A 25375-nucleotide genomic window follows, 5' to 3' on the forward strand; every position below is an offset into this window, starting at 1 on the left:
AAGAAAAAACAACAACTTTTTACCCAAAAATGTGTTTCATGTTGCAGGTTTTGTGTCATTAAAACTCTGGCTTGCAAGCTGGTGTGAAACTTTGCTAACCAAATTCCAAATTGTCAAATTATGTCTAAACTGTGCTTTTAATTGAACTTATTTGTATTTTATATTTTTAGAAATTAGACGAGAATGTTTATTACTGCTTTACAGATGAACCTATATTTTAAAAAAGCCCCCCCGTCTCTTTGACTGTCGCCCTAATTCCCCTTTACCATCTGGGTTTTCAAGCTATGACTCAAAGCGTCTTCCTTAAAAGCCTGGAACGTCTTTTGAGTCACAATCAGACTTTATTGGCTGATTTCTGGAATTAAGCTCTTTTTCAACCTCATCTTTCTCCGTCACTGTCTTTTTTACGTCCCACTACATCGTTTCGACTCTCACTCCTCGTGACTACACAAGATGTGAATGTGCCTTGCTTAACCGAAAGCCTATTGCGTGTTCATGTGCGAGTCTGAGTGAGCAACAGAATTTCTGAGTTACATGGAAGAAATCGGTAAAGGAGAGAAAAAGGATTTAGGATGAAGAGGGACAAAAAGTGAAGCATGTTAAAATGAGGGATTCTGTCTCGGGTTTTGCTGGTTAAGCTTTTGTCCTGAAATCCAGCTCATAGAGGAGATGTTTTTTTTTTTTTTTTTGCATGGATGCAGGTCAGCATATTTAAAAATACTTGTCTGATTCATGAAATGGTGTCTTTTGCTTGCTCCATGGCTGCAGGGTGTTTGAAAAGACAGGCTTAGATGAGGAAGATACTGAAACACTTAAAAAAAAATAATAAAATAAAATAAAAAAATAAAAAATAGAGAAGCTGCACATTTACAGACACTGGATCTCAAAAGTGTAGGAGTATTTGTTAAAATTTCAAGTTTATACAAAGCTTAACCGGTGTAAGCAAATGTATAAAATAAAATAAAGTAAAACAAGTTGGAAACTTTCTGGAAATTTAATTTATGGCCATAAAAATAATAACAGTATTTAATAAACTAAACAAAAAAAACAAAACAAAAAACTAACTTAATCTCTGAATTAACCAAAGTTTTAAATTTTGAGAATGTGAAAACATGAAAAGGGAGCATTTATTTTTTTTTATCAGAATGTCAAATCTGTACAGGAATATTTAATGCACAGAACAAACTCTTTAAAACAGTGGGTGATTGGCTACATTTTTAAAAAATTTCATTTATTTATTACAACACTGAGCATTCATCGTTTCAAAAAGAATTCGTCTGATTTAGCTTTATTAAACTCAATATAATGTTTTCTCCTGTTCCATTAGCTGTATGCTGTTACTATTCTTGTTTTGTTAAACCAACAGAGTCCCTAACAGCTGGACGGCCTTTCATATCAAATATATCAAGGATTGAGAGTGCTGGCGCGACATCAGACCACTTAAAGAGCATCTTTTAGTCTATGGAGCATCTTTTCAAAAAGAGATGCATTAAAGTAGTCCTTCACCAATCAGACATTATTATTATTATTATTATTATTATTATTATTATTATTATTATGACTGACAAACATAATGGCTCCAGATGCAGCAGGATTTGTTAAGAGTGTGCAGTGACGATGATGACACTGATGTGTGTGGACGACTCGGTTTTTGATCTGGCATTTTAAAAATATTTCAGCAATAACTCCGTCCATTCTGTAACAGATAGAATATATGAACCAAAAAAATAATGCGAAAAACTTTTAAAACAAGTCGTACTTAACCTCAAGAAGTCAGTCCACCATTTCCTGCCTTGAAATAAACAAAATGTAAAGAAAAAAACAACTACCCACAACTATCTGAACGGTTAATAATTTAATGTTTACTGGAAGTAGAAAAAGGCTGGTGATGTACAGGCCAGTGGCAGACACACTTTCAGACATGAAGGTGTGTGTGAGGAGTCGTCGTATTCAGGGCGGTATTGCGGCGCGAGTGAGAATGAGAGTATAGCCAGTCGTACTCGTGTTGATGATCGACTGAGGAGCAGCGCTTTAAAAAGCTACAGATGAGATGTGACGCATAACTTATGTGACTTATGACTGGAGCGACGTGACGTGCAGTGAAATGATGGCTGAGAGCCGGAGAGGAGGGAGCTTTATCTTTTTTTCTTTTTTTTGACAACTGCACAAACTTTAAGCTTACAGTTATCTGACTGTAGTAGTAAACACAAAACCATATAAAACTACGTAATGTGCCAGCAGCCACGACATTTGGAAAAAGTGGCCACGAGTTGTTTGTTTTAAGTGATTGTTTGGAGAATTGACAGAGAGCTGTGTGACACCTAGCAGAAAACAAACAAAACGTATGAGTATATATTTCTATATCCACAATAAAATAAACTAATAAACTGATTTGAGATAAATTTAGACTTTTTATCCACAAGAAATAATGTGTGCTTACTTTTTATTTGTCCAATGGAGGAAGATTAAAATGCCTCTGCATTAACCCTGCGGTTAAAACAACCCCAGGTTTCACTCACCAAAACACATCAAATGACAGAACATGTCGTTCACAAACGCCTAATGGCTGTGCCACCATTTTCCGTTTTCTCTTCCTCGCTGACCTGTGGGTGGCAAATGTTAATTCTGTGTAATTGAGCAGTTTTTGGGGGGGTTTTTTGGGCCAACTAATTGCCTTCTGCAAATGTCTCTCTTCCTGATCAGACCAAGTAATTTTGTGACCATCAAAAACAGCAGGAGTTCTTGTTAGGTACCCTTAATAATGAATGCGCTCATTTAAATTTACTTATTTAATCACTTCCTGACAGGATGTCCTCTTTAGTTACAAGTGCCGTCCTCAGCAGGAGCCTGCAGCAATAATAAACGCTTTCAGAGTGCAGTGGGTGAAACAAGAAAACAGTTCAGTAGAGAGCATGTGAAAGAGGCAACAGCTCAATACAAGATGCAGGTATATAACGCAGGTATATCAGAATGTTATCTACATATTATGCTACTTCTTACGTCTATGCAACAGCACATGCTTTTTGTGCTGCCTTAACATGCAGATATTAAATCTGCATTTGGATATTATGAAAAATCCATTCATAGGGTATTTATACTAATATCATTCAGGGGATATTTTGTGACTGTCAGGTTTGATAAATATCCCCCATCAATCTTTTTCATGGAACCTTTCATAGAATGCATATAACGAATCAACGCGTTGATGTGCCATAACTTTCTTTATCTGATCAAAGCCAAAGTTCAATTAATTATTTTTGGACCAAAGGAGGAGCGTCAGCACACAGCTGCAGTTATTACGGCTAGAAATGACTGATCAGGTCCAAAATCCAGGCAAAGTGATCCACTCAGACCTGAACCTTCAGAGACGCATAAAGCCAATTAAAAAGTTGGTCTTCTATCACCTGAAGAACATCTCCAGGTTTAAAGAACTAATGTTGCAGTGAAATCTAGAAGAACTCATCCATGGGTTGGTCTTTAGTCGCCCTGAATACCACAACAATATATTCACAGATAATATTTATAAATAAATATAACATAAATGTATAAATAAAAAGAATAAAGGAAAAATATTTAAAAATGTAGTAAAAACTTGCCAGAAGAACAATGTATGTTTGTTTTAGATTGTTTTAATCTTAAGTTTTTTATTAACTTACCAATTTTTCTGGCTGTATATTTCTAAAAAATAAATAAATAAATAAAAACAAGTGACATATTTCCCCAAAATTCAATAAATTCTTATTATCTTAATTTCCATTCAGAGTTAATGGATGGAACGCATTAAAGTAGTGCCAATCTAACTGTTTTACTAGCGTCCATTAAAGTGTTGAGGCCATAATAAAAGTTATATGGGTTTGCTCTCCTGGAGTTTAATTCAAGGTTTTAAATTAGGTCTTCCAGCAATGAAGGGATATGACGCAAGACGACACCATAAAAGGACTGAGGGGTCGCTACAAAGAACAGTGTAGGTAAGCCAAGTAAACACTTTATGCATGGCAGATTTTCTCAAACAGGTCTGGTTCTCCCCATCGCTCCCTCACGTTCCTGTAGATGGGGCATCAGAGGAGCTATTTAAGTAGTGTGTGATTTCTTCTCTTAATGTGTGTCTGCAGCTTTGGCACGCATGCACGGACAGGCAAATTTGCATCTGTGAATACTAATGTGTTTTTGCTCTAAGAAACAAATCCAAAATTAGGTTGGTCTTGTCCTTTGGCCGTGGAGAGAAACTTAACCTTATTTTGTTCCTTTTTAATCATGTTTTAGGTTTCCTCTGGGTATAATTCTGGCAATAGGCTAAAAGTTGCATTAAGCTTTCGACTAAAAAGTAAAGTTGTGGAAGTGTAACTGTTGTCTCCTTGTAAATTTTTAATGTCGATTTTAGAAACACATTTAGTATGTGGCAAATTTTAATACTTGGCTGCGTTTGGTCATTGCCTAAATGAGTATATTCTCTCTATGATTTGGGATATATGTGCTTTTGTCATGGCCATAGACATTTAGAGTAGCTAAATGTTAACTACTAACATTTAGTAGCCATCTACAACTAGTAGCTACTACTGCAAACAATTAGCCTTTTAATTGGCTAACTGGCAAAAACTATGACGTAGATCTGAAATCGTCCAGGCCGTAAAAGACTAATCCACATATCTTGACGCTTTTATTTACTCTATTGTTTATAGCAGATTGACCTCAGGTGTTTTTCCAACAACGTTTTACAAAATGTTGCTATACAACCACTCAAGAAAAAAAGAAGAAAAAAGACGTCTTCCTCGACTCCTCTGGCCGAGAAAAGGTTGACTGAAAGCCGGCCTAAAATTAAACAAAGTACTGGAAAGAATGTCTGCATCCAACTTTACTTCATCCTCCGTGACCAGGCAATCCTGTAAGTGCTCCCAGTTAGGGTTTAACACTCGCCACAGTACTGATTGCATTCTGTTGTAGGTCTTTAAGGACATCAATTTAGCAATGGAGTTTTTAGTATGTGAACTATTTATGCCGTTAGATATGAAAAAGAAAAAAAATAACAAAAGATGCCGTCGAGTCAACCATGAGATTGTCATCTTTAGGAGGGAGCAGGGGAGGGTCATCAAAGTTTTAGCTCTGGAGTTGCTTAGGTTGCAGCTATTACACAGAAGATTTGTTTTTTTAAGAATTGAAACTCAATTTCTGCTGGACTATCATGGGGATACATAAAGGATCCATTCTTTTCATCCACCCATCTGTTTTGTTACTTTCAAGAAATAACACTTTGTTATTCATATGCAAATCACTGTCAGGTTTAACATCCACTGAAGAACATTTGACGATACACCAAGTCTTCTGACTTTACGTAGGACCAATATTGAATTCATGTTATGAAGATGGACTTGGACAAGCCTTAATATGTTGACTTTTGATCAACGGCCACATCCAAAACAAATGGTATCTGAAATGGTATCTCAGTCTGGTGTGATATGATATGGTGCATATGGTTTGGTATGGGGTGTGTGACATGGTATGGTTCAACAAGTAGTGAAAAGAAATTCAACCTATATCACCAATTCATGAGCCATGGACAGTGCTATTACGGTAGCTATTGTAGCCAAATTAAGATCTTCCCACCACTAGAGTGCGCTGTTTTCCCTAGTGATCACAAAAGGCTTTAGAGATTTAAAGAAAGCTGGAACGCTAATTTGCTCGGTTGAAGGGAGTTTCAAGATTAGATGGTAAATATGTAACCGCCGTCATCTTTATTCAAAAATAGACAACTGAAAGAGGGACTTTAATCAAAAAAGACAGGAAACTGACTATTTGCTGAGTCTGAGATGGATGCGTTTGATTACTCTAGATCTGTTAGGAAGAATAGTTGCAGGCATTTGACATTCTGGATTGTAAATATCCATCCATCCATTTTCTGTGTACTCTCGTTCCTTAGAGGGATCAGGAGGGTTGCTGGTGTCAATCTCCAGCTATGTTCCGGGCGAGAGGCGGGTTCACCCTGGACAGGTCGCCAGTCTGTCGCAGGGCAACACAGAGACATACAACCATTCACACACACACTCACACCTAGGGAGAATTTAGAGAGACCAATTAACCTAACAGTCATGTTTTTGGACTGTGGGAGGAAACCAGAGAACCCAGAGAGAACCCACCATGCACAGGGAGAACATGCAAACTCCATGCAGAAAGACCCCGGGCCGGGAATTCGACCCAGGACCTTCTAGCTGCAAGACAACAGCTCTACCAACTGAACCACTATGCAGCCCGGATTGTAAATATGTTTTTCAAAATTATTTTAATAAACAAGGTTTATGTTTAGAAACATGGTTAATAGTCTTGTGACTATCAGCCTGCACTTAACTGTAATGCTTTTGTTTGTTTGTTTGTTTTTTTTGCCAATTTAACAGTTTTTTTTTAAGTGTCCACATGTTTGGTTTTTATTAATGTATATGTCAAAAACAATCTTTGACACTTTTATAGCTTTTATTAAACATAGCTTTCCAGTTCAGATACAAATGACTGTTTGTGAAATACAGAGCTTGAATGCGGCAGTTTCCTTTCTGCGATGGTCAAACCAAACAATAACACACATTAAATACACTAAAAACACACTTGTTGAAAAATCTTTCGCAATAAATGTTGAGTAACGCCTTCCTCCAGGACTCATTTCATGCGCCATCGATCACTTGATGAACCATCCAGCAGCTCCTTCTTTGGTGACATTTTCTGTAACTTAGGTCCTCTCTGATTGAATGTTGCTGCTCTTAAGCTGACAAGTGGATCAGCATCTCTCTTTTACTTTATGACGCTTTCAAAAAAGAAAAAAAAATGATAGAACACATCTGCTTTTCTGGTCCATTAATAAGTGAATGGATTTTGGCCTCGTTTCCATCTGACATGATCTCTTCCAATACGTTTCTTGAAGCTCACCATTTTGGTTGTGTCGCTCGTACAGAACACACTTATTTATAAGTATTCAAACTAAATACTGAAACATTTAGCCAGGGGTTAAAAGTTTCAAAATAATGAGAGATCAGATGTCCATCACTGCCTCATAGATGTTGCAATGTTTTTTTTAGATTGTTGCCCAAAAAATGACAGACTTTTTTTTCTTCTTCCAAAAAGTTGCAAAGTTGAGATTTTTTTAAGGTTTATTCTTGCCATGACATGATCTTACAAAAATGTGCTGCACATAACCTTCCCAAAAAAGACAGGATTTCAATACAACTAATGTTGAAAGTGCAATTAACATTTTCATAATACAAGTAAAATCATGTCTTGAGATAATATTAATATTAATAATCCATTTTCTTTATAAAGCCCTTTGTATCTTCAATTGAAATCTCAAGAGGATCAAAGATCGGCTTCACATGCAAGTATCGGCAGATCGCCGATCTCTCAAAATTAAGAAAATCAGTGCCGGTACATCGGTTGGCCAATACATCAGCGTACTCCTAACAAATACTATAATCTCTTCAATATGAGTAAACAGATTGCAGTCCAGATATAAAAACTCAAAGTGCAACTGAAACATCACAACGAACAGGACAAAGAGACAACTTTGGCTGACATAACTGTTCATTGAGACTATAATTTGGCGTCCTAATTTCGGCTGTGGTCATATTGTGAGTTTTACTGATATGAGTGAGGCAGCAGAGTCCACCCACTGTCTGTGCCATTACTCTGCTCCCTCCTGAGGGCTCATCTTCGAGAGCGAAGGTCTAAGAGCATGGACTGGCCTTGGGCTTCTCATCTCAGTTTTATTGCTCTCCTCCTTTCATCCCTCTGTTCTCTCTCTTCCTCTCTGTTGCTGTCAGCTCGTTAAAGTGAGTGAGAACCTGTCATCTTTGTCTTCTGAATGGTCGACCATAAAGATGATGAGTGAACTTGGGAGTTTTGAAGCCGTACCCTCTCACCCGCCTTGGTGATGATGTCCCGGGATTAGAGGCAGTGAATTGGCGTCTAGATGACACTGGTTATCTAAAACTGAGCCATATAAATGGAGGGGTAATTTTCTAACATTACTTCTTTTTTTTTTTCAAATTTCTCCAACAGTAACGGGCAACATATGAGGTTCTGTGATACTTTTAAGAAGAAAAAAAAAATGGAGAAAACAGAAGAACATTGTGCTTTTGGTGATAATGGGACAAAGTAGGATTTGAAAAAATTCATTTGTATTACATTTGTGTGTTTGTTTTGATTATTTATTGCAAAAATAAACTTTAGTAGAGACTTTCATCTTAAATTCTAACTTTCTAATTTTTCATCTTCACACACTCTTTCTTGCTTAGTCATTCTCTTTCTTCAATGATCATTTAACAAATAATACATATTACCTCTCACTCTCCCCTTACAACTCTGGAACCTGATGCCATTTGAAATTAATAAATCACCCAATGACATTTTATCTTCTTTTAAATTCAGGCTTACTTTAATCGCTTCATTGTCTTTATCGTCTCACTCCAATTATGCTGCCTTTCAAACTTGGTAAAATCACACACGTCATTTCAAAGGTTTTTTACTGATGTGGCTCAAGAGCGTCTAATCAAAGTGAAATTGAGGTACTTTAGGGCATGAGGGCCTTGGTGGCATTTATTTACAAATCCTGAATTTGTAGTTGTGGCTTGCAAACGCTAATCCTAGTCCTGGATGTTGTAATTAGGTCATGCTTTTAAAAGGTGCATTGGAGTCATTTGAAAACATAAAACGTGATTTGAAAAATGTCGAAGCTGGACTCATCCCTTCAACCAATGTTATTTTAATGCACAAGCCAAAAAAGGTGATGCACTGCAAGGACACGAAATTTTACCAAATGTATTTTTTTGTCTAGTGTCTAGAGCAAATAAAATAAAATAAGCAAGTAATAGGCAACACCTCTCATAAGTGAAACACTGGCCAGTGGAACTAGGACTCTTTCATGAAAATTAAGAAATTATTGACTTGAAACAAGCTTCTATATCTTGGAGAAAAGTAATTGTTTATACTTATGGATAGTCAAACCAAACTACTTTTGCACAACAAAGTTTTAAGTCATTTGGGTTTAATATCATTAAGAACTCCAATCTTTCACAAGAACTTTGATTAAGCAAGATAGACTAAATTGGTTTCAGGCTATCCACTTTTCCTGGCTTTTATATTCTTTGGCCAACTTTTGTTGTTTGTAAGTGTGCAGGATAAATAAAAATATAAGTCTGACACTGACATCCATCGATTTTCTATATTCTTACAGGTAGATTGTTGCTCATGTTCAGTCGTTTGGAGAGGGAAGCTTCACACCATGGTTCCCAGTCAACCACAAGACAAAAACAACCATGAAACAAACAAACATTATTCCTAAAGGCAATGTAGATACCATGTCTTTCTGTATAAGTTTCTGCAAACATATACAGGAAGCCTCTGCTTGCATTACAGAAAAGCCACAACAACTAATTCTTGTTTTAAAATTTCATTCAAATGGTTTTATATTCAAAATCCCAAAAATGTGTACAACATTCAGCTTATAATACGCAAACTTCTGACTGGCTCTGTAAAGTCAAAATCCATCTTCTGCTGTTCTTAAACCGTTTACGGTTGCTGCAAGGCTTCAACCAGAGGATATGTTTAATTAAATACAGCTTTAATTGAATTTAGCTTCCATTCATCCTCACTAACCACTAACATGGCATCGCTGTAGCAGCTGAACAGTTGAATGTCAGCTAAAATTGTTTTCTGATTATAATGCGCATAGTGAGAACTTGCAAAGTCAGATTTCATTTATTTCTCTATTATGCCCAGTGTAATTGTAAATCCGCATCATTGCAAGTCTCCCCAGCCTCTCTGAGGAACAAATGATGTACATAATGGTCGTAGTTAGCTGTGATCGTAATTTCAGCCGATTTCAGCCTGTTGTCGTTTTGCTGTCTGAGACTCACAGAAACACAAAGTGGTTTTATTCTGGTTTACCTAAGCAATAAAGTTAAAATTTGTCTTCCAGCTATAAAACTTTAATTACTACAACAAATAAGTTTACACAGACATTCAGAAGTTACTCATACACTTTTCAACTTACTGTACTTTTTTGCGGCCCTCAAATTGCACATGGCTAATTGTTTCCATATATTAAGGCCTGTTATTTGACCTTAATATAGCATATACAAATTATGTTTTCACAGGCGCAGATCAAATGACTCAATTCATTCTCCCCCCGCTGATCTATTGGTGTTTGATGCTGACTGGATATGAATAAAATCAGTCTGAACTAACGATCAGTTACCGTGGCGCCGCTTTATACTGACAATCACTAAAACATGTCGCCTGTTTGCTGTCAGGTTGCATCGTGGTAATGTTGGGTTATGGTCTGTTGTTGGTAAAACTGCTCAGTAACTAAGTAAACACTTATGTGTTTGTCACATGTAATACCACGAAGAGAATCCCAATCTCTTTGATAAATGTCCTTCCTTTGTTTAAAGACGTTCATAGACTGACAATCCTCAATAGAATATTTAATAGACAGCAGAAAACGCTTCAAAAAGCTTTAGTTGCTACTTCAGACTGCGTGGCTCTGTTTCAATATTTACAAAAAGTGTCTCTGTTACAGTTTATGGAGTTATTTTATTAAAAGGGATACCGTCTGGGGGTCATTTTCCATGGTTTGCAGCTGCATGATATTAAGTGTATTAGAGAGCGTTTCGTCAGAAAACATATTTTTAAAAGGAAATTAGGTATAAAACCGCAACATACAAATTGTTACTCATAAGATCAACCACGCTATATTGGAGATATACTGTAGCTGTAGAGATATAGCTAGAAACCATTTTTGTTAGGCTTGTTAATTTTTATGCATTTACCAACAGACGGCATCATAAAATGTGTCTTGGTGACAGATTTAAATGGGGATAATTTTGCACTTGTGGATTTAATGAAGTAATAAGCTTGAAATGCACCAAGTTATCCAGCCCTGTAATATATCATTATATTGATTACTACTTAGGAGAAAAAAAAACTTTTCATATAGGAAAAATGCTTGAAAATGTAAAAATCTTTAATTTAAGCATCACTAGAAATACATCTGGTTTTTCAAATTAGTACATAATTGGATTATTTTTTATTTTATTTTTTTCAGAGCCGTTTGAAAATAGTAATGTGCTTCATTACATTACTGGAATTTATTTTCCATCAATATCAGAAATGTCCAGCTGTTGAGGGTGAGCCACAAAACAAGGTGGATGTTCACACGATGTTGTTCCGAAGGATATTAGTGGAAAATTAAGTGGAAGGAAAACGATGGCAGAAAACGTTGCAGAGACAACAAGGATAACTGCAGCCATGAGGAGGACTGGGAGGTAAAACAGAGAGAAGAGTTTAAGGGAGCTGCTCAATGTGTAGACTTAAGTCAGAGTAATCAACTAAACCACAGCCAAAGTCAGATGAAAACAAATTTGCCATTTCGTTTGGAAGACAGTGTAAAGCTACAGAATCCAACATACTAGGAGGATTAGGGAAGGCTAGTCACCTGCTGGTGTCACCTGCGTTCGATCACATTTAAAGTCTGAAGAGCCATCTAGAATGATATTTTAGAGCTTTCATACTGATAACATCATTTCCCTCTAGAAGTTGGCACTTCCTAGGCAGCATTCAGCTTCAGTGCACCACAAATCTGGAACAAACATCCAGAAAACTGCAAAACTACTGAAACATTAAGTCTTAAAACCCACCTGCTTGTAGTTGCCCCTGATTAGCAGTAAGTGATCCACATATTTGATGTGTTTTTGCTTGATGACTTTGATGATGGCATTTGACAAAATGTGATGTTTAGTGCTGGTTTTATAATTGATGGCCGTACGATGTTTTTACAGTGTAAAGCACTTTGAACTGCTTTGTCGCTGAAACGTGCTACACAAATAAACCCCACTCACACTGCCAAATTGCGGTTTGTAATTATGCAAAGAAGGAACTTGACAAAGGACAGAGCACATGCTGTACAGTAAGTACTGTTCAATGGTTTGACATTTGTAAACAAAATGCCCTTCTTCATGGTGCAACAGCATAAATGATTGAAATACACCTCTGTGTGTATAATCAGAAATATTGAGTTTTATTTTTGGACTCAAGTTACCAAAACGATTCTTTAGGTTATGTTCTAGTTTATTGGGATAAAGGAACTATCCCAGCCATGCTGTTGGCTGACTTACAATTGATCGTCCAATCAAATCATTCTAAGCAATGGCACAAACTGACAAAAGTAATTTTTTGTGGAGGAGACAGTACTATTAAATAATCTTTTTCTCTTCTTCTCATTCTGAAGTCCTCAATAATACACCCTCCCACATGACTAACTAATGTCCCTCAAGGTTAGAACAACAGTGCACCATTTTTTCCCCTGCAAATCTAGAAACATTTAAAACTGTGTGCATTTTACATAAAAATGCAGAAGGTCCAAGCTCGCCTCTAACCGTGTGGTGAGTTTTAAGCACAACTGGGGCTGACAGTTTGCAGTGGGCTGCGAAAACGCTAGAATATGTTGGCAGTAATGATTGAGTGTCAAACATTCGTGCCTTCTGCTGAAGCAGGCGTCTGTGCTAGGAGGAAAAAAAAAATGAGTCTGAAAACTGTGCATACCAAAAAAGCCTGGTTGGAAAATATAATTTTTTGCAAATGAGAAAGAAGCAGCTCTGATTTTGTATGAGCAGTTTTTATTTAAATTTTTAACCTCTTAGCATTTTTGTCCATAAAAAGGCTTTTTGGGTTTTGTATAGTTTACCAATGCATTATTAATATGATCCCTTTTTCATATTCATTAAAGGAAAGACAAAGATTAGCTTGGGTGTGCTGTTCATGCCAGAGTGATTAATGCATGCACACTGGCTATGTTGCAACAAATACAGATTGAAGTGCAGGGTGTTGTCTAACATCAGTGTATGAGCAAGCAAATAAGCATGACGAGGTGGTGTTGTGGTTGTGTTTGTTGTGAAAATCTTTTTTTTTCTTCTCTGAAGAGTTTTTGCAGCGCTAGTGGCTCGTATTCTTGCGACAGTAGGCAGATAGGAAAGAGGGCGAGGAGAGGGCGGAAGACATCCGGTCCCGACGGCAAGGGTCGTCGGGACCGGGAGTCGAACCTGCGACGTTCGCGTCGAGGACTAAGGCCTCCAAGCGTGGGCCGTGCTAACCCCCTGCGCCACCACAGCAAGCCTCATTGTTGTGAAAATCAGAAAATGTTAACACTTTAATGTTACATAACGCAGATTAATGGCTCATTTTGACCTCCTGTAACTGATGGGTTGCTGGTTTGAAACCTCCGTTTATATTTTGTAGCAGGTGAACTACAATAGACTGAACAAAATTATTTTAGCTCAACACTCTTGTGGGATAATTAATGTTACATAATGCAGATTAATGGAACTACTATTCTGACCTCACTCCTGGTGTCACGTTAAGGACTCGACACAAGCGTGACGAATGAACATGCATGAATTCTAGACAAAGTACAAAATGAGCAACCGGCTCATCTAGCCGAGAACCATCGACCGCCGTCTCTGGTCCTCGTCCAGATGACAAGTTCCACTGAATGAATGGAGAGAAACATTTCTAAATTAGCGTTTTAAACAAAATGACTTCTTTTTAAGCCTTCCTGACTATGAAAACCTGAAGAACTGAGAATCTTCAGACAAAATGTGATGCTTTGAAAACGTGTGTCCAGTGGCGTTTTTTGATACTACATGGGCAGTTGCCCAGGGCGGCATCAGAAAGCATTGGGGCACCAGAGAACTAAAAAAATGAAATGCCTATCATCCGTCAGTTGTCCCCTGAGCAAGTTTGCTACCACTTTTATGCATGTGTGGTGGAGTAAGTTTCCCTTAGTTGCTGTTGAGTAATGAGAAACTACAAACTACAGTTTAATTGATTGGAGTGTGCAAAAATTGCACAATTGTGTGCATGTTTATATTTTAAGCTTACAAAATTAAGCATAGTTTGTAACAATAAATATACTAGATAAATCCAGTATTCTTTTCTTCTCAAAGTTTTCTGCTGCTTCTACTGTGTATCAAAATAGGATCTTAAATAATATAACCAGAACCGAAATAATGTCCTTAGAAAACTGAAAGAACATGTAATGAAAGTTTTGCTTCATTGTTTTTGTTGGTGTTTTTGTTGGATTTCAATTCAGCTTGATGAGATACCAGTACTAAGGGATGAGTTGAGCGCAACACTGGAAGCAAATGAGTTTAGTCAGCTGAGAGAACAGGGAGACTTTATGCGTAAATCACAAAATGAGAGGAAACCACAAAACTGACATGAGCCTAAAACAAGAGAATAAACTAAAATGCACAAAACCCAAGAATAAGTGAGAGATGAAGTAAAATATGACTGAGCCACATCATAGAACACGGAGAAATGAACTGCGCTAGATAGGTCTAAATGATAATTAATAAACTAAATAAAATAATAAACTAACAGAAATAGAGAACACAAAATTAAACCAAAACCCAATCACTCATCGATCAGGACAAATAACAGAAATCACTACGAGCTGTATTGATCAACAGTGTTGCTGCAATGTCAAAATCTTTCACTGACTAGCAAACAGTTAAAACAAAAAGACAGTTTTATTGACATTAATGCAGGGAAATGTAGGAGTAACTCTAAATAAAAATATATTGCAGTAATGTTTACATAGAGGAACATTTGAAGTGGCTCTTCATCTGAATAGCTAAAAATAATGAAACAAGAGGGAATTTTGTTGTATAAGATAAGTCTATCTAAACTGTACTGCAGTATTTTGAATATCACCATAGCTGTGTGAGAGTTACTTGCTTAAGACTTGAGTGGATATACAGATCATATAACAGAAACTACATGTCTTATCAGCATTTCCACCATTTCATCTTTTGAAGCCTCCCAGAGCCCCGACATCACAGGCATGTTGCTGATTAATGTGGAAAGAAAATGATGCTCATTCATCGTTCGCCTCGTCTCATTCTCCCCTCCCTTACTTTATTAATGGCTGTAATCAACCCCAAATAAATAATTTCTGTGCTTGGAACATGAATCTTGCTCTTCCCACCTGTGGCATAAGTTGAACTGGGACATGATTTGTGGTGCAGTTTCCACCATTGTCTCCGGAATCTCTCTTCTCTACCGTTTCAAACCTCTGTCCTCGTTTTTTTTTTTTTTTTTTTTTTTTTGAGAGGTCTAAAAAACACCTTAAGGTGACATGAAGGGTTAGTTTGGTGCAGCAGAGGGCCTGCTCTGCTCTTTGGCAGGTAATAACACTTCAAATCATGCAGTGACCCTCTTGTTTCCTGCTGTTGCATCATTGACATGCTGGCTGTTGTTCACTTTGAAAAAGGCCAAAAAGACATTTCTTTTGCCTTCTTTTCTTTTCTCAAGGTGTGAAGGCCCTGTGTGTTTATGAGGGGTTTTTTTTCTTTCACTGGGATGTTTCTATGCATCATTCTTGGGTTTTTCTTGGTTTTATTTGGTTGTGTTGATTTTTTTTAGGTTTCTGCGCGAAGTGTCTGCTGCGTTCTCTTTATGTTTGCCTCTTTGCTTTCGAGAGTCTAATATCCACAGCCGCGTTTGTTTCATCATCATCCACCTTAGTAAACATGGTGGTTACCAAAAGTTGCTTGTTGTTTTGTCTGACCTCTATCAGTTGCATCACGCTCTCTTTTTGTGTTTCGCACAAATTTATTTAGTTATTTAGTTATTTAATAACGACAATCTAGCTTAACTTTTGCAGAAAGGATTTTGGACTTCGGAGGAAATTGGCTTGGACAATAAATGTTGTAGTATAGTTTTCATCCTTTGAAGAAAATGCAATCAGTGTTTTTTTGAATTTTGCATAACGTTATGCAAGTTAAGTAGGGGCGATGATGGCTCATGAGGTAGGAGTTTGTCATGTAACTGATGGGTTGCTGGTTTGAAACCTCCGTTTATATTTTGTAGCAGGTGAACTACAATAGACTGAACAAAATTATTTTAGCTCAACACTCTTGTGGGATAATTTGTTTTTTTACTCTGAAATCATGTGCACCATTACAATTTTCTTTTTCTTTTTTTTTTTTTGCGTGGTTTCAGGAACTGATGGTCTGACGGGACAACACCCTTACTTCCATGCTGTCTAATCGTGACATTTTCATTAAGAAAAACTCTCACCATGTCATGACAGTATAACAAAAGAACAAAACAAGCTATTTTATCTCCTTCACTAATCAGAACCAGGAGGAAGTGCTGTCAAGCGTGCTTGTGTAGGCGCTCCTCAATGTGCTAATGGCAAGGAAACAACTTACCTTTACAGAAAAACACTATTTATCCACTGTCATCGGTGGCCTTACTAGCTAGCCTTAACATTTATGTCAGGCTTTGATGTGGCAAACTAACCTGGTAGAGAAGAAGGGGAAGGGTATGAGCAACGTGTACACAGGCATGACTGAGAGCACCACGACCATCCTCAATGCTCCGATTGGTTGTTTCTGTTTCAGATTATGCTGTCAGAACATATGGACAAATCTTAAAAAATCTGTTCAAAAAATAAACTACGAACAATTATTAAATTAAAAAGTAACAAACTGTACCTTTAAGAGCAGTAAAAGACTCAGATTGGTATTTGGGAGCAAAATTGTAATCTGGGCATTCTTAGATTGTAGGTTATGATTTAGATATGAAATATGATTGAGCCATGAGAGAAACTGTATCTCACACATTGTAAGCTGGATGTCCCTGTTTGGCCATTTTCTGTCTTTTTTTTTAAAGAAAAAAGCCTGGTGAGGGAATTGGGCAGCAGTCACATTGGGCCTCCTCTGCTTTGGTATTCACTGCGAATGTACAAAAGCAAGCACTTGCGGGCATTTCATCTATCCGTGCTACTAATTGAAATGGTCCTGTATCTCTTGTACAAGCTAAAGAAAGTTGGTCCTCTGGTGGGTTTCAAGTCATGAATGCTAATAAGGTGGAACTTCTCCCTCCTCCAAGTGCGTGAGGTTTTCCGCGGGAGGAGGAATCACCATCTTTCTTTGAGAATTTTTTAGAACCTCCCTTTGAGAGCGTTGATGGCGAATGGAGGACATGTGCGATTGCTCCCGTCTTTCAGAGCGTTTGTGTTAATTTTAATTCTGGTGCTGAGTCAGCACAAGAGCAACAGGGGGAGAGGGGAAGCAGCGAGATGAGATCAAGAAGCCAAGGGGATTTCTGGTGCCTGAAAGATGAAACGCCACAAGGGGATTCATCTTGTCCTATTTTCTACAGTCAGACAGTTACTGAAATTTTCCACAGCACTTAGGTTTGACGGTGTTTGCATATTGCAGCTCGCTATTGATGAAACAGTTACTTGCATGCACGGTTTTGACTGAAATGTAGGCTTAAGTGGGGTTATGCAAGTGCATAAGTTTTGCTTCCTTGCAAATATGAATTCAAATCTATTCTGTTAAAGTTAAAAAATAATCTCAATAAGCCACAACTAGTGAAACATGGTCGACTGCAGCCGACTCCCAGGCCCAATACTTGAAAAACAGACTGGCTCTAGTGTCTGCAGAGGAGGAACATAATGCTCAAGGCGCACATAAGAGCTGGAATACTTTTCTTGCTGAGGGAAGAGGCTTTAGTGAGTTTAACAGCGAAATGTGAGCTATAAGGGATTTCAAAACTTCGGAAAGAGAAATAATATCTGCAACCTCTGGCCTGCCAATGGTAATAGAGCGGCTGTTTCATGTTTACAGCAAAATGAAAATTTCAGTTCCGGAAACAGAAAACACCATTCATGTCACCTGGCTGTCAGACTGTTATTGTAGCTATCCATTTCCGCGAGATTTTATGTTTATGTGTGGCCAACAGGTACAGTCTGGTTTGAGTAAAGATATGTTTTACTGCAAAAACAAACAAGAAAAGACAAACAGAAGAACCATTTGTTCGAGGGCATTTGTGACATGATTATTTTGTTTATAAGGATTTCTCCAACGTGTTCAGTGAGTCAAGTTTTGAAAATGTGCAGCAAGTCACATTTGAACCTTAAATCTAAACATTTCTCGGTGGGCAGTGAAGCAGAGAACATTGTGTTCAAGAGCGCTAAATATACATGTGTTGTTTCTAGAAATGGCAATCCGTGCTACAGGTTCTCTGACGTATTGCAAAACAGTCCTTGATCAGGATTTACTCTTTTTTTTTTTTTATACAATTCAGATTAGCCCTCTTGTCACATTTAAAGCTAAAAAAAATACTTGGGTTTACTTCTTTTTGTTCAGAAAATGCAGAAAAGGAACATTTCCAAAGTTAAAGATACTTACATCAATACAAGTTTGGATTTTCGATGCAAAAATGTGCAGCAACAAATACACATTTTCACATAACCATAGGGTAACAAATGTGAAAATATATGATACATTAAGAAGATGTAGTAAGGTCACTAAAATAAGTGTGATATATCATAAACTAGTGAAGCTTGCCTCGAAACAATGATTTTATAAAAAGAAAAAAAAGCGAGCTGGATAGCTAATGAAAAGCGATCGCTTCACTGTGGTAATCAAAATGGAGCGAAAGCATTTAGGTTTCAGCTAGAAGAATACTTTAAATTTTAATGTTTTAACAAAAAACAAACAAACAATAACAAAAAACAGGCGGGCTGAACCTTATTTAGAAGGGAAAATAGCACGTGTGGAGTGTCTGTGTGTGACAAGTGTGTCTTACCCACGGTGAGCTGACCAGTCAGTTGTCCCTGATCATTCCTAGCATTGACCGTCACATTTCTGTCTGACTGGAGAATCAGCGGACTGTCCTATAGAGGGCAGAAGAGAGAGGAACATTAAATATTTAATGCTTTTAGGTAGTACAGATTTTATTAAAATGTAGGTGAAAGGTTAATGAGGCACAATGAAACACGACGTCTGCATGGCACACATAAATAGCTGCTGCAAAGCTTCTCATTGCACATGTTTCACAGTTTAACATGTAGTAATATCCCATTTTGTAAGTATTGCAACGTGTAATTGCAAGTAAACAAGGAGTCAGTTTGGGGATTACACAGGATTATGTACTAGGGATAATTATTTTCTCCTTATTTAAACATATTTAAGGAATGTTGACCTAGCTTTGGTACATGGATTTCACTGGGACCAGTGGAAATTTCTGACTTCGTAATGAAAGTAATTTAACCATTATTCATATGTCAGACAAGGACAACCTAAAACTTGTAGACAAGTTCAAAACTCATTACATGAGATATAAACTATTACAAACACTCAAGTCTCAGACCAGAAGTCCAAGTCAAGTTCTAAGTCTTACAAGTCTTACTCTGGTCTGAAGTTATTTTGTTTCAAACTTGAGTCACCGTCTTTATTTGAAGGTCAGTGGCCTTCAACTGCAAGATTCGAGGATCACTTAAAGGAAATGACTTTTTGATTGTTGCTTTGTAAAAAAAAATCCATTTAAAATTTGCATATTTAATATGGATAAGATGTCTACATATTCAATGGGAATCTGGATTGGTGTCATTTTATTTCAACTGGGTGCTTAAGTAATTCCTTAAATTACTTGTGGAATCATTTACCAATGATTGATGATCATTGGTAAATGGTGCTAAGTGGTACCTGAAAATCTTTATCAAATTATTACATTTTCATTTCATCCAATTCTAAGAGAGAAACTTTGACATAAAGTTCATCTTTACCGAGAATGTTTGGGCTCCTCATTAAGAATCAGGCTGAATCGTGTTTGTGTTGCAGATTGGAAGATCAAACGATTGACCGAACTCTACCAAGGTAAAGGATTCAATGTTCTGTAAGGTCTTTATTTGTGTACAAAATAAATTACCTTGAGATTTCTTTTTAAAAAGCCTATCACTGCCGCTGCTGGCTGACAGTTGAAAAGAGTCATTTTTTTTCAAGCTTTTTGTAACCTTGGCTTTCGTATGAATCCATTTCTAACCCAAATCCCCTAGCAAACAATGCAAAAACTCAAACTTTTTAAGATAGGCCAGAAAAAAAATCCAAAATATTTTGCCTAGATGGGGGCAAAAAAACATGAAATTAGGTTTCTGTGAATATTTGTTTAAAATATACTGTATCAAAACATTTTACCGCTACCATCTGAAGATGAGGCTTGACATTAATTTGAGCCACGGGGAAGCAAACTTTCTCCAATAGTTAAGCATTTCCTCCATCTCTTCTTCTCTTTGGATACTGCAATCAATTCAGTCGATATCTAATTACTTTGCAAAACAAACGGCGTTTGAAATTGTAGCCGCTGCCCCCAGTTCACACCTAATTCCCTCTGTTCTGCAAACCCAACAAACTTGGCAACCAGTCTGCATTGTCTATTCAAAACAGGATTCTATCTGGGAGTGTTTGCTTGTTTAAAAAAAAAAAAAAAGTGTGTCCACAAAAAAAAAACTAAAGAGCCAGTCGCTTTAAACCTAAATGAGATAACTGCAGCCAAGACTTTAACCTCCACTCTTCTTCACACTGATTGAGCCCGTTTTATTTTCATGAACTACAGAACAAAGGTTGTGCGGGTTGACTGACCCGACTCCGTGCATCTGGCTACTTGAAGACGTTTGTTGCGTCTTCTCCCGTTTCACTGTGTCTGACATAATTTTCTTTATTTTTTAAATTATAGTCCTCTTCTCTCCCCTCCTCATTTTCCCTTTTTAAATTACTTATTTGTTTTGACCGCATGAAATGAGCAGCTCACAGGTGACCCAATTTCCCTCTTGATTTCCCCCTACTAGCATCTCGCCGGATTCCCGTCTGAATTTTAAACGAGAAGAGTGTTCAATTTGAAAACTCGTTGATCCGTTGAAATTGAGAAATCCTTATTTTCCCTCGCCTTTTCCATCCTCTTCACTTTCCCTTTTCTCATACTTAGTGGTGCTGTTTTGCTACGGATGAATATTTATTATTTTGCAGCCTGCTTATGCTTTCTGTTATAAATGTCTGGACTCTATTTTGGAGCGTCGTGGGGGGGGATCTTCTGCAACAAGGGTCAGAAATGCAAAAATGATGGGGGCACACACACGAGTTTGAGACATAATTACAACAAAAACACAAGATGTATAGAGAAACTGTGAGTATGTGCAACTATTTTGTATTGAATGCAAATAAACGTCGACCACTAAAAATCGAACGGCGTGAAAGAAGTCCTGCCCATGCGTTTGTACACACACGCTGGACAAAAATGAAACAATGGTTTGAAACCCACATTGTCTTTTTTAAACCGCATGTTTCCAGTAGTGCTGCGTTGTCTTTCCAGATTGTTAAAATTAACGCCACAATGGAAAGGATAACAGCTCGATTCCTGCTCAATGGTCTGTGTGCACGAACAGACCTGAACCCAATCGCTTGTCCAGCACAACATTGGACACATTGGACCACATCTGATCAAAAGTGTCCACAACACATTTGACATGTGTCAAACGTGTAACATGTGGATGGCAAATCATACTTTATTGAGTAATAACTAGGATATGGGTTGGAGTTGCCAAGTAAAGCAGTTACGTACTGTAGATTGTACAGTTTGTAGGAGATGAAAAAAAAAAAAATCTACCAAATACAAATCATTTTCATTAGATGATAAAACTGTATACATGTTTTACACTGCAAAAACACAAAATTGTAAATGTTTTTCATCTAGTTTCTAGTGCAAATATCTTAGAACACTCCAATAAAACAAAACCAGCTTACACGTAACTTTTCAGCACGATATAAGAGCTTGTTAAGTGAATAATTCCTTTATGTTGATGACAAAGAACTTGCTCCACTGACCGATTAATTCACCTGTGTGGGATAAATTTCTTGCTATACTAATTGTGTTGTGACTGGGTTGAAAATACATAAGACAAAAGAACTGAAGTAAGAGCCTCATGCAATCTGCCTCTCTCATTTTCCCTTGTACAGGAAAGTAGCCAAAATAAAGCCTGAAGCCTTTGATTTACAAAACTGAAGATTTTATTGGCTGATGTGCTGAAACAATTATGGTTTAATTAAACAGGAAAGCCAAACTTATAGAGCTTCAAAAGTGACGGTGGCTATTAAGCATACAGTTAGAATATGCTTTCCAATGAGGCCTGTTTGTCAGATTAAAAGCATCTTTTGAAAATAATCTGTAAGTCGATATCCAACATACTTTAATAAAGTCTCCATGTAGATGTAATCTTTTTTTTTTTTCACCATTAGCTGTAAGCTAAATTTCCATCATGTTGTCAGAGATAAAGGCTTGAGGACATCAGTCCGTGTGTAATTAATGTGCATAAAGTGTTCCACGTGGACCACTTTTCAGTCAAAACTTCCCTTGTGCCTTCTGGTAAAATCATTAAAGCATGTGAGTGACAGCAGCCGCGCTGGGAATTCAGCCGCAGTAAAAGGACGTTTGTGAGAAATGACATCAAGACGGAATTAACAAGGGTGAAATTCAGAACAATTTCTTGTAAACTGGCTGAAAGACACTGGCTGCACCGCGGTGGCTCGAGAGCGATCGCCATCACAGGAATCTCATCTGAACGGACCGGTTTAAAGTGTTGTGTAAACGGACCATCTGTTGGGGTCCGAAGACAATCCAACGGAAATCGATGTAGCTTGATGTGGCTTAAGTTTGTCAAAAACCCAATTCATTTTAAGTTATTCAATGTTCAACAAATCCTTTAATATTATATTCGTGGGCAGCTGTTATGAAGTAGCGACCGTTACTAATTTATTCATTTCAGCACAATGTTTCAACCGTGGGAAACAGGATCTGATTAGGATATCTTGATTGGAAATTATTGTAAAATTGTTTTGAGAGACAGAATTATTAAAGTACTGTTGCACATCTGTGCCTTACATTGGATAGTAACTATTGTACCATTGCAACTGTCTGCATTAGAGGTTTTGCCTCATTTTTTTGTTGCACAATTATACAATGATAGAAATGTAAACATTCTGCAAATTCCATAAGTATACTCCAAACGCAATTGTTGCTATTGGTTTAATTTTCTATTTCTATCCATAAATAAACTATTTTGATTCAATACACAGTACAGACCAAAAGTTTGGACACACAGTTGTGTCCAAACTTTTGGTCTGTACTGTGAACTAATAAAAGAACAAAAAAAGCAAACTATTCATCGTGCGTCTTTCTATTGTCACAAGGAATTTACGTAGACTTTCATTAATTTCTAAAGCTTTAACCTAAACACAATTCAAAACCTAAGCTTAACCCATAACCCCAAAAGCAGCACTTCCTCTTATGAGCCCCATAAGGAGCAGTCGGTCCCCACTATGTAGCGTGTGTTACGAAAATGGCCCTCACACTGTAGCAGATACAAGGCCACACACACACACACACACCCAAACACACACACATCATGCCGTCTCTTGTATGCAGGCACAACATGCACCAGTGCACCATTAATTCAGTTAATAGTTTAATTTCACTTTGATTATGAATACAGGCACAGGGCTGCCAGCCTGAGGTAGTTGCTGTAATTAGTCAGGTAATAATGAGCTGGACTGATGGCTCGTCATCAGAGCCTTCAGACAGACGTGCAGATGGGCCCTAAAAACTGACCTCTGCTCTGCCTTTTCGTGCGTGTGCCATTAAGTGACGCCCGCCACGCCAACAGGTTTTATTTTTTTCTTTGTCTAGACTTGACGCTCACATGTAATGTCAGTATTTTCTGTTTCCAAGTGTTTTTTTTTTTTCGTTTGTTTGTTTTTTTTCGCTAGAGCAAGAGCGTTCGATCACTTTTATCTGTCACTTTAATTGAATTTATGTTCTTTACCATCTATTTTTATGGACCAACTTTTAGTTTTATGCCTCACTAATCTTACCAAACATGGAGAAACATCTAGTTTTATCAAATCAAGAACCCAGAAAAACACCCAACTAGTTAATAAATTCTTATTCTTCCTAAACATGGGGAACCGATAGATATGTTTTATACTTTTACCCCTTCAGCAAGCTCCTTACATTTTTATTTTTCTCTTAATTAGCATTTTTTATTATTTTATATTTCCTCCAACTCATGTAATGCACTTTGAATTGCAAATGTGCTATATAAATAAAAGGATCTTACCTTTAGCCGGCCCTAATTAATATGATGTTATGATTTGCTATTTTTTTAAAAGCCTAAAGTTTAATTTAGTCAACATTTAAATGTAGGACGAGCATAAGAAGAAATGTTTTAAAATAAAATGAAATCTAGATTTACAAACAGGTGAGCAGTAAATACCTATGTGCACATCTGAACGTGTTTATTTCTTTATTTACCTTAAATTAGGTCAAACAGATGAGAAATGAATGATTCATTGAGTGAAGGAGTTGAAAAAGACGGGGGGAGTTGTCTCAGTTTATTGGTCCTGTCAACTACTGTGCAAGTTCGAACAGAATACCAATCAAACAGTGTGTGATGAAGTACCTCAGGGGCTCCTTTATTCCACTTTCCACTTTAATTCAGCTAATTAGCAAGGACTGTTAAATAAGTGATGTGTTTGTTAGTGTATGGGGCTAATTTGTTGTTTTCGGTCCCTACAGCCATATAACAACAGAAAATAAACCGCCATGCCCAGGAGTGCCGTCTCTGGGTAGTTGGATTTAATATGTTTAAGCGTCTTAATGTGCAGTCGGAGCCTTGATCATCGATTTAACAAGACATTAGCGTGCTTTATAATTTTTTTTTTGTTGTAAACAATTTTGAGATTGACTGATGGCGTTAAAATCTAAAGGTGACAGCCAGGACAGGAGTTCGGGAAGTTTTGTGTGATGTAATTGTGTGCAATAAATGCACAATGAATACACAAAAAACAACAACTTGGGAAGGAACATGACTTGTGTTCTCATTTGCTAAAATTTTCAATGCCATTGTCAGAAAAAAATGAGAAAATAAAAAAAAAACCCTCTTTGGATTTGTTGGCTTGCAGATATTTACATTTTTGGAAAGGATTTGTAACATGTAATTTCATACATAAAAGTGAATATGTTAATTCCAATAATACAATAATATCCTTTAACAGTAAAATAAGAGAAATTTCCATTATAGTTGATACATTCTATATTTATAGATTTTAATCAAATAGCTGGGCTCAGAAATATTTCTTGAGGCAAGTCTTAAGCTCCATTGTTTCTTCAAATTATTATTGGCAGTCTGGAGTTGTGCTTTTAGAATCTTGCTTCAACAAAAAAAAAAACAAAAAAAAAAAAAAAAAACACAAATATTTCTGTGAAATATTCTGATATTTTTCAACAGTCCAGAAGAAGAACTTTGTTGAGCTCAAGCACGATGTGAGAATAAGCAAAACGCTACATCAGAAATACACAGCAAGAGACGGGATGGGGGCAAAAGTTATGCTTTTAAAACTAATAAACAAATCAAGTACAAATAAAATGTTCCATTTCACTGGGGAAATGAATGGCCATTGCACAGAAATAAAAAGCACTTGGTAGAGACTCGGAGTCG

At 37.0% G+C, this 25375-nt stretch overlaps 1 protein-coding gene across 5 annotated transcripts in view; it reads right to left on the reverse strand.

Moving 5' to 3' along the window:
* LOC122829795 (zeta-sarcoglycan) overlaps window positions 1–25375 on the reverse strand; it is a 319206-nt gene that overhangs the window by 55068 nt on the left and 238763 nt on the right. For all 5 annotated transcript variants that reach the window (XM_044114642.1, XM_044114645.1, XM_044114644.1 and 2 more), the window contains one exon: window positions 18637–18724. In XM_044114642.1, the coding sequence (XP_043970577.1) occupies window positions 18637–18724 (88 nt within the window). The remainder of the gene's footprint in view (window positions 1–18636; window positions 18725–25375) is intronic.

Source organism: Gambusia affinis, linkage group LG04 (genome assembly GCF_019740435.1).
Source record: "Gambusia affinis linkage group LG04, SWU_Gaff_1.0, whole genome shotgun sequence".
In the NCBI taxonomy this organism is placed as follows: domain Eukaryota; kingdom Metazoa; phylum Chordata; class Actinopteri; order Cyprinodontiformes; family Poeciliidae; genus Gambusia; species Gambusia affinis.